Here is a 10,705-nt window from a genome sequence, read left to right as displayed (position 1 = left end):
GCATCCCCAAATATGAAGATATACTTTCTAAAAAGAATGGGTTGGAGGTTCCTTTAATTCCTTCAACATTTTCTTTGGAACTTCTCATTAATGGAACTAGATTATCAGAGAGTGAGGTTTACCCATCTTCAGTTGATCTCCATCCATGACGGATTCTTCAATCTCCAGAGGGTGTCCTACGATTCTCTACATCTAATAGTCCTCCACAACATGTTATCAATGCAAGAAGAAAAAAATTAAAGTATATGCTCAAATTAAAAATAAAAAATAAAAAATAAGAAAACGTGTTCGCATATAGTCATTTGAAGAGACATTATATAAGTCCACGTATTAATATCTTGAGAAGATAGCATATGAGTGGACCAAATAAAAATACGTTATTTTAAATCTCTTTCCAATCACTCTTCCATGGTTGGAGCTTTCCCTTTAATGTTCCATTAACATTCCACCCTAACATAAGGACTTAGGTAGATACTATCATACATCGCAAGACGGTGGCCACAATCACAAAAGTATGCTTGAATTTTTATAAAGAAAAACAATATACATGGTCACATGTAGTCCTTTGAAGAGATAGGCAGGTCCACACGTATTCGTCTCTTTAAAAAACGAAGGTCAAGGCAGCATGAAAGCCTTTTTCACTATTCCCTCTTGGTCTCAAATTTTGTTCAATCTCCATCTAGTCTAGTCACCCTCCAATTGGCTCTAAAGTCATCTCGTGAACCACGTTGGGACAGAGAGACAAAAAGACAAGGAGAGAGAAATCTTGAGACCAATTAATATTTGTCCGTACACACATGGAATGATGTTGACAGAATAATACGGCTGTAGACAAATTATATTGCCTTTTTTTTTTCACTAAATATTGGGATATTCCCAAGGATTGACTTAAATTAGGAGATAAGATTCGTTTTTTAAGAAAATTTGCTATTCTAATCTCCGCAACATCATCCTATAGCAGGAAATTACTTCTCATGTCCTTACTTATCTCTTTTAGTTACAGCGTAATGACAATGATAGAGATGACGATAAAGAATAACGATAATGGTAACAATAACGATAGTTTATATTAGCAACATACTAACTTCCAATTTAATCAAAATAATTAACATAATAATGATAATAATAACGATAATGATAGGGATAGCATAATAGTGGACAACAATAACGGTAACGATAGCATAATAACAATAACGGTAGCGATAATGATAGTTTAAAACTTTCAAAAACTTTTCTTAATTATTACTTATTTTTCTCTTTCAAATTTTTTTTCCAAGTATGATTCCTCATTTTTTTTCTTTCAATTTTTTTTTCTAATTCTCATTCTTTATTTTTCTTTCAATTCTATCTTGATCTTTACATTTATCTTTACCGCTACTTATATCTATACTTGTATCTCTACATCTACTTATGTCTATATCTTATCTTTCTCTTTCAATTTTTTCCCAACTTGAGATTGGAGGTAGAGATACGGGTCGTGGTAGAGGTAAACAATTAAGAAAACGTGAGAGAAGCAAAAAGTGGATATTTCAAGTTGGGGAAAAAATTAAATTTTGATTTTGGTCCATTAATTTTATTTTTAATCTCATTTTTCTATCACAATTTGAACATAGTGCTACATTTAATATATTTCTTAAAATATAATGTAACAATTACTTTTATACTAAAAGATTTTAGTTATGTAAAGAATTTGTGATAAAATTTTGTAAAGATGGACTCAAATGATCTCTTTTCACGATTACATAGACCAAAATAAACATTTTGAAAGTATATAGACTAAAATGAATCAAAGTTAAAAGTATAAGGACCAAAATGAACATTTTGAGAATACGACTAAGGAGAATACGTCACGTCATACATCAATCATGCTCAATTTATAAAATATCTAAATGTGTGCTTGGTTAATTGTTTTTTTTTAATAATAAAATGACGTATTTATGATTTATCTATATAGTCTGCTTTTGAGCATAATTTTTATAACTTTGATTTTGATTTTGGCTGATGCTAAGAAATTTTGCAACTTGAACATAGATAACTCTCGACTAATTAATTTTTCAAATTTAACAAGTTTATCCTGCAGCTTCTCCAAGATGGTTTAATGGGTCTTGAAAATCTTCATGAGAATGAAAGCTTTTTAATCTCTTGAAATTCTGCTGCTAATGGCTGGTTTTGGGAGGGAGAGGGAATTTGGAGTTTTAAAACGAGCTGCAACAATGGCATCTTATTAATAAGTCAACAAAAAAAAAAAAAACAACCAGTTTAGAGAGAGCCATACGCACATATTCGTAAGGTTGATCTCAAAATCATTTGGCGATGAGAAGAGTAGCTCGTATCTATTATAAATCATTGTTAAGTCCTCTATCTTTTCAACGTGGAACGCCCTTTCAAAATCGTGACTCTTTTGACTCATCGATCTTGGTCGGATTTCACTTTTGGATCAGATGCTTGTTTGAACGTTTTAGACTCTGATACCATATTAATATTTACGAGATTCCGTATCAAAATTAATTGGCAATAAAACAAGTTCTTCATGTCTATTATAAACTCTTGTCAAATCTCTTATTATTTATTTATTTATTTATATATACTTCAAATTGTGCATGATTTGATTATAAAAATTTGAGAGAGAATAAGAGATTAGAACACAACGAAAAAAGCTAAGAGAGAGAAGAAGAATGATTATAATAAGAGAGAATAACAAGGAAGAAAAGTATGAACGATTAAAAGAAGGGTAAATATATGATTTCACCGAAGAATAATATCAAAGATATAAAAATATTCTCTTGAAAGGACGACATACGAACCGACAACGTGTTGTTTTAAATTTCTGTCGTCACTCTCAAATTAGATTTTAGTGAGATGTGAATTGACGTTGGGAGAGAGAGAGAGATACACGAATCATGTTGAGCCTGTCGCTAAATATTGCATATATGTGTTGAAATAAAACAAGGCCAAATTTACCTTTTTGGTGAAGTGAGAATAAAGCTACACCAATATAAACTAAGATATTAATTTACGGTTAAAATATTATTACTTTTAATATTTTTTGTTAATTTTAGTATTTATACTTTAAAATGTTCATTTTGATCCACGTACTTTTTTAAAAAAGTGACAATTTTGATCGATTAATTTATTATAATCTCATTTTTTCTATCATAATATGAATGCAATATCATGCTCAATCTATTTCTTGAAATATTTCTTAAAATGTAACAATTACTTTATACTAAAAGGTTTCAGTTATGTGAAGAATTTTTGTTAAAATTTTGCAAATATGAACTCAAATTATCACTTTTTAAAAGTACAAGATCAAAATTAATATTTTAAAATTACATAGACTAAAATTAACCAAAGTTAAATCATGGAGGCCAAATTGAACCAAAACTAAAAGTAATTTAAAATTTTGTATTGGGATAGAGGCAAATTTTGGGGTTTTGGACGGAGTAGCCTTTTCTCCTCATGGCAGAATTGATTTTTACCCCTCTTTGAAAATCCAAATTTTCTAATATTTTGATTATGTCATTGTTGTGAAATGATGTATTTACTCTTCCCCATCGTTTATTCTTTCTCAAATCAGTTCTTCACTCCCAAATAAATTAGGAAAATTGCAGTGGGTAGCAAAAAATCTTTTATGTATTTCAAAATATGTCACCTGTTTTTCAAATTTCCAAATATAACAAAAATTTTCACTTATATCAGTAGTATATTAGATGTATATCATATACATATTTGCACAGACACTCATATCAGTAGTATATTTAATGTATATCACATACATATTGTAAGTATATCGGACACTCATATCAGTAGTATATCAGATGTATATCATATACATATATGATCAGTAGTCAGATATATTACAGATATATTACAAATATATTACAGATATAAATCATTTGGATAAAGTTGTCGTTTTGAAATTGAATCTCCATTTTTCTTTTAAAAAAAATTGCTATATTTGAAAAAATTAAATATGGTGACTATTTTGTTAATTTTACTAAATGTTTTTGCCATCACATTCATTAAAAATAAAAAAGTTTGCAAAAAATTATTCTATAATCTCTTCTTCTCTGCTCTTTCAATTTACATAATCTTACTAAAACAAAAAAAAAAATCACTCTTCTTCTCCTTTAGTAAAATTATAAAACAAGGTAAAAAACAAATATCATTATGTTCCTTAACCTTAACCCATAACCCCTATATCCCTCTAAAACATAAAAAATAAAAAATTGTTTTGAAATTCCTCCTCAACCTAAGTAATTCTCTTTCTTTAAAAGAAAAACCAAAATATATTTTTTCGTCTCTCTTCTTTAGATCCCTTTCTCTCTCCAAAAATAAATTTCCTTTTTTTTAATCTTTCCCTCTCCTCTTCCCCCTCTCTCTTCCTCACACCTCCAATCTCTCTAAAGAAGCGTGGAACAGATTGACAAACGATTGATGCAAAAAAAAAAAAAAAAGTGTGTATATATATATATTTTACCGTTTATTTATTTCTCTTTTGTTGGAATTGTAAGGTAATTACCAACAAAGTCCCACATTGGTTAGAGAACGAAATGATATGAATATGTAAGATAGGACAATTATTTCATTGATATGAGGTCTTTTGGATGAAACCAACAACAAGCCATAGCTCTGCACAACGATTGCTAGTATGTTATAGGCTTGTGATTTTCTGTCCTATAGTATTTTGCCATGTTCATTGGTTTTTAGAAGAAAAATTAAAGCATGTTTAGATTTAAAAAAGAAAAAATTATATATGATCACATGAGGTAGATCTACGGATTCATGAGTGGACCACATAAAAATGTACTATTTAAAAAAAAAAGAAATAGTTCGACAAATAAAATATTTTATAAGTAATTTCAATTTTAGTAAATATTTAAAAAGATATATCCTAATATGGATGGTGGGAGTTTTGAGTGGCCAAGTCTTTTCCATTATTTTGTTTTGCTTTCGTCTTTATTCTCTTGGCTTCATCACAACTTTTTGGCAGCAAATTCCACCCACACAAACATGAAGATTTTCCTTAATCTCTCTTTAATCACTCTCTAATTAGTTTTAAATTCATTTCTTGAATCACATTGGGAAAGAGAAAAAGAAATGAGATTAAAGCTGAATAGTGCATAATGTGTTGAAAAAAAAAACATTATTAATTTACCCATCGAAGATTCATAAGTGTGGTAAATTACATCAGGCCACAACCTTTTAGAAACAAAATATTTTATATAAGACAAAGTTTATGTTTTGATGGGTGATAATAAAGCTAGAACTATTCAAACTAAAATATTAATTTAAAATTTTGTCTTAGGAGAAAGAAAAATGTTGTATTTGTGTGAAATCCTTTTTTTTTTCCTTTTTAAATAATATCTATTATATTCTATTTATTTGGACGTGAATCACGTTGAGGGCCCCAGATACTCTGGATGGAGAGAGATAAAGAAAGGACAGAGAGAGGCTATACTTTACATCATACATTAACCACGTTCAAATTATAAAATATCTAAATTCATGGTATTAAATATTCTCCACACACGTAGAGTAAGTCGACAATTTCATCATATTAAAAAAAAAAAATCGATAGAATAGGAAAAATATAAACAAAATGTTATTAATATACACTATTCATTTTAACTTATTTATAAATAAAATAATATTTATGTGTTAATTTAAATATTTTTACTATTTTTTCTTTAATTTCTCTAATTTTTACAAAGATATTTTATCGATATTTTCATGAAATTGAGATCTCGATATTTGAAACGATATCGATATTTAAAACTTTTATGTGTATTTATGTGTACATTTTAAAATTAAAAAATTTTAAATAAATCGTCATGTTTATATACATCAACAATTTTTTAATTCTACAGATATGGACATAATTTACAAATCACGTGGAGAGATGGAGAGACAGAGACTGGACAGAGACATTAAAGAAAGGACAAGGATAGATATGTAAAGTCAACATCAACCGGGTGCAAATCATAAAATATTGGTCCACATTTCCACTACGTTTAAATATATGAGAACGTTAAAAGTGGACATGAAAGTTAAATCGACATTTCTATCGTATTACATCAAATTGATCTAGTAAAAATTATCAACAAAATATCAATAAAATATTATATAATATTAATATTATAAATTTTTAGTTTATTTATAAATAAGAAACTGTTTATGTGTTAATTTAAATATATTTTATGATTTTTTAATTTCTCTAACTTTTAAAAAAATATCCATCAACATCGACATTTGTTCGATATTTCCATGAAATTGAGATCTCGACATTTATTTCGACATCGACCTTTAAAATTTTGATGTGTACTCCATTTTAAAATCAAAAGTCTAATAAAAAAATTTAAAAATATCCTCATATTTGTAAATATAGCAATAATTTTTTTAGTAGATTGTGGAAAAATTTATGAAACAAAATTTATACTTTTTTTTGTTATTTCGATTTTGCCCTTGTTATTTCAAAAACTGAATGCAACTAATTTCACTAAGGTAACTAATATATAAATAGTGTAGATACTATATTTGTCCAATTTATTTATTTATTTTCTTTTGTATCCCTCATTTTCCTTTAATAATAAATAATCCACTAAAAAAATAAAAATAAAAATAAAAAACAGACACCAATAAGCTTTCTTAGGATCGGTTTGATAATCTTTTCATTTCTTATTTCTCATTTTCAATTTTATTAAGAAATCTAAGTATTTTACAACTATTTATGTTTCTTAAGATAAATTTTTATGGAAATAACAAAAACCAATTTTTTGTTTCTTATTCTGGCATTCCACCAATTTTTTCTAGATTCATTCTTATAATTCTTTAATTCATGTGAGCTGAAATCCTACCCTTCTATTTTTCTTTATTAAAAAGAATAAAACATTAAAAAAAAAAATTGAAAATGTTAACAAAGTGGCCTACTATCTTATAATCTCATAAAAGCCCTTCTTCTCCGTTCTGCAATCTTTCTGGTCCAATCGCCGTAGAAGAATTTCAGCCTCAACACCCTTCAAAATTATCTTTCCCAATGCTCCCACAAAAGAGAGCCACCTCTTTTATAAATAGCAGCTTTCATCCATTCCCAAAACACAAAACCAAACATGAAGTCTCCAATTACCTCCTTAGCTTATATTTTTGTTGTCTCATGGTTTTCATGGGTTGCTTCTGCTTACAACCAGGAAAATTTTATACATTGTCTTTCTCTTCATTCCCTCAACACCTCTTCAATTTTGAATATTATTTACACTTCAACTGATCCTTCGTACTCTTCAATTTTGAACTACTCAATCATGAACGAAAGATTCATGGGTGCTAAAACTCCAAAGCCTCAAGTAATCGTGACACCATTGCAAGTTTCCCACATTCAAGCATCCATCATTTGCGCAAGAAAGAACGGCTTTCAGATTCGAACAAGAAGTGGTGGCCATGACTACGAGGGTATTTCTTATGTTTCTGATGTTCCTTTTGTCCTTGTTGATTTCGTAAACCTTCGGTCGATCGACATTGATGTAGAAAGAAAAGTTGCATGGGTGCAATCCGGAGCAACCCTTGGCGAACTTTACTACAAAATTGCAGAGAAAAGCAAAACTTTAGGGTACCCAGGTGGAGTTTGCCCGACAGTTGGAGTTGGCGGGCACTTCAGCGGCGGTGGCTATGGTGTTATGCTACGAAAATTTGGCCTCGCTATTGATAATGTGATTGACGCTTATCTCGTTGATGTTAACGGTGAGCTCCACGATCGAAAATCGATGGGGGAGGATGTGTTTTGGGCCATTAGAGGAGGAGGAGCAAGCTTTGGAATTATTCTTTCATGGAAAATAAAGCTTGTTTCAGTTCCATCGGTGGTGACTGTTTTCACAATTAAAAGAAACTTAGAAGAAAATGCCACCGATTTAGTCCATCGGTGGCAATACGTGGCCAATAAACAAGATGATAGACTTGTCATCAGAATCATATTAAGTGGCATGAAGTCAAGCAATCACCAAAATGGAAAAAGACTATCAATTGAAGCATCTTTCAGCTCCTTGTTCTTAGGAAAAGTTGAAGAGCTTCTTCCCATCATGCAAAGGACTTTCCCTGAACTTGGGATGACGAAAGAAGATTGTACAGAAATGAGCTGGATTGAATCCGTTCTCTATTTTGCCGACTTCGAACCTAAAAGACAGCCATTAGATGTCCTTATCGATAGGAGTTTTGCTTTTCGAGGCGTCTTCAAAGGCAAATCTGACTATGTAGATGAGCCAATTCCCAAAACTGGGCTCATCGGTTTATGGGAATTACTCAACCAAAAAGAAGTTCAATTTGCACGAATGCATCTTATCCCTTATGGAGGAAAAATGAATGAAATTTCTGAATCAGAGACTCCCTATCCACATAGAGCTGGAAATCTTTACAACATTCATTATGTGGTATCTTGGGGAGGAGACGAAGATATTGCACAAAAACATATAAGTTGGATCCGTAAGCTTTACAATTACATGACTCCTTTCGTTTCCAAAAATCCGAGAGGTGCATATGTCAATTACCGAGATCTAGATCTTGGAATAAACAACATAAATGAGTACACGAGCTATGAAAAAGCAAGCATATGGGGACTTAAATACTATAAGGATAATTTTGAGAGGTTGGTGAGCATAAAAACTAAGGTTGATCCTACTGATTTCTTTACGAATCAGCAGAGCATTCCTTCTCTTTTGTCATCGAAGAAGAGGAGAGAACATGAGACGTCTTGAGATATGATTGGAAGAAAGCTGGCTCATTAATGAATGGTATGGTGAACCATGTCTTTTTCTTACTTTGGTTTACTTAATAAAATTGCTACCTTTGTACTTTCATATATGATCAATTTGTTTTTGTATTTGAGCATTAAACACATATTTCCTACTTTCTCTTCTTCAACTTTTTGTATTTGTTTTGCAATTTGGATCTTTTTTTCATCTTAAACCTGTATAATTTTTCGACAGTTATTTTTTCTATGAAATATATTTTTTTTCAAGCATTACGAGGATCGAGACTTCAACATATGACCTTTAAAAAAAAAAAAAGAGATGCATCAATCATTGAATTATATGTATACACTTATATTTGACTTTATGGAATTCGTTTTGATTTTCTCCATAGACACCAAATGTTATATAAAGTTTCAAATTGAAAGGTTTCTTTCCTTTCCAAACTCGAAGTTGTAATTCATTTGTAAAAAGAAAATTACTTGATGCGGAATTGGGTCACAATACACAAAATAATGGCTCATGTGATGTACCCATCTGCATAAAAGTTTCCTTCAAATACGGGTAATATGTTATATATAGATACATGCATATAATGACAAAACCAAAAAAACAAAAAAAAAAGTATACAAAATTTTCCTCGAAAATTGTGAATACCAAAATATTATAGGTGTCAAAGGTTGAATAAATAGCATAGAATTGAACTTTCATCCTTTTTCGTTTTTAATTTTTTTGTTGTTTTTTTTCTCATTTTTATTCTATTTTAATTTTGCAATAAAGAAGAGGTTGTGAGCTATGCTTACCATTCAAATACCATAAACTCACCAAACTAATTCTTAAAAAAATGTGCCTAACATACCTAAATTAGATTCTATTTTATTTAGTATGCTATCATAATTATAGCTCATACTATTTCCAAGAAAACTACTACTACATTAACACATTCCCAAACTAGTATTTTTTGAGCTCCTAAACACAAATTTTCAACATTTTATTTAGTCAATAGTATGACTAACATAACGTAGGACGTATTTAAACTCCTAAACAAGTATTTTTAGCTCCTATATAATTTAGACGTGCCTAAAATGTCATTTTTAGCGTTAAGGTAAAAGCACTCTAAATTAAATCAATATTAAATCAAAAAATTACAAAATAAAGTGAATCTTCGAGACCAAGTTGATGGAGATAAAATAATTGCTTCCCAAAGATATGGATTACATTATATATGGACCTACGTCTTGGAAAATACGTCTATTCTTTTGAAGCACTCAAAGATGTCAAATAATAGTTGCAACTACATGAAATTTAACTGTCTTATTCGCTATGAACACATGAATGCCCTTGAAACATGATGAACATCGAGACATATTATTTTTTAACAAAAATCTTATTTATATCCAAATGATACATCAAATTGTTTAAAAACCAAACCAAGGTAAATCTGAAATCTGTTAGATTTGTACAAAAATCTAACTATTTTGCTCTGAAATGTTGGAAAACATTTAATTACTCATATAAAAGATTCCCAAAAGTCTCTTTTTTGGGCTTATTGGATTTCTCTTACCTTCCAAAAAAATTCAAGGGTCAACTTGAGATATGTAAAAAAAAAATTAAATAAAAAAAATAGCAATTTTTTTCCAAAAAAATTGACCCACATATATTGAATGACAAAATTGTCCTGCATGCCCAAGCCCAGAAAATCCTACATTTCCATTTCCCTCTGATTTTCATATGATATAAATGTGATATATTACTGATATGAGTGTGTGATATATTATTGATATATATATCTGATATACGTACGATATACTATTTATATGAGCGTCCGATATACTACTGATATAAATATTTCATATACTACTGAAATGAATGTTCGATATACTACTGATATGATTGTTTGATATACGCTTGATGTGATAGTCTGATATACATCTGATATAACGTAGATAACATTCTCAAGATGCTAGTGT

The 10,705-nt window shown here is 29.6% G+C and overlaps 1 protein-coding gene across 1 annotated transcript; it reads left to right on the top strand.

The window, feature by feature from the left end:
• The first annotated feature begins 6,991 nt into the window (after positions 1 to 6,991).
• Positions 6,992 to 8,892, top strand: LOC111020162 (berberine bridge enzyme-like 18). Its single transcript, XM_022296734.2, has one exon. It carries the CDS (start codon positions 7,110 to 7,112, stop codon positions 8,739 to 8,741), a length of 1,632 nt encoding a protein of 543 aa, XP_022152426.1. The 5' UTR covers positions 6,992 to 7,109; the 3' UTR covers positions 8,742 to 8,892.
• Positions 8,893 to 10,705: the final 1,813 nt, after the last annotated feature.

This window comes from Momordica charantia (assembly GCF_013281855.1).
Source record: "Momordica charantia cultivar OHB3-1 chromosome 3 unlocalized genomic scaffold, Mcharantia_2.0 BLBB01000003.1, whole genome shotgun sequence".
Taxonomy (NCBI): Eukaryota; Viridiplantae; Streptophyta; class Magnoliopsida; order Cucurbitales; family Cucurbitaceae; genus Momordica; species Momordica charantia.
Note: the sequence above shows the minus strand (reverse complement) of the source record. Positions and strands in the feature narration are given on the sequence as shown.

What these genes read in the sequence shown, in the direction of transcription:
- LOC111020162 (XM_022296734.2), top strand. Translation starts at nt 7,110, where the DNA reads ATGAAGTCTCCAATTACCTCCTTAGCTTATATTTTTGTTGTCTCATGG.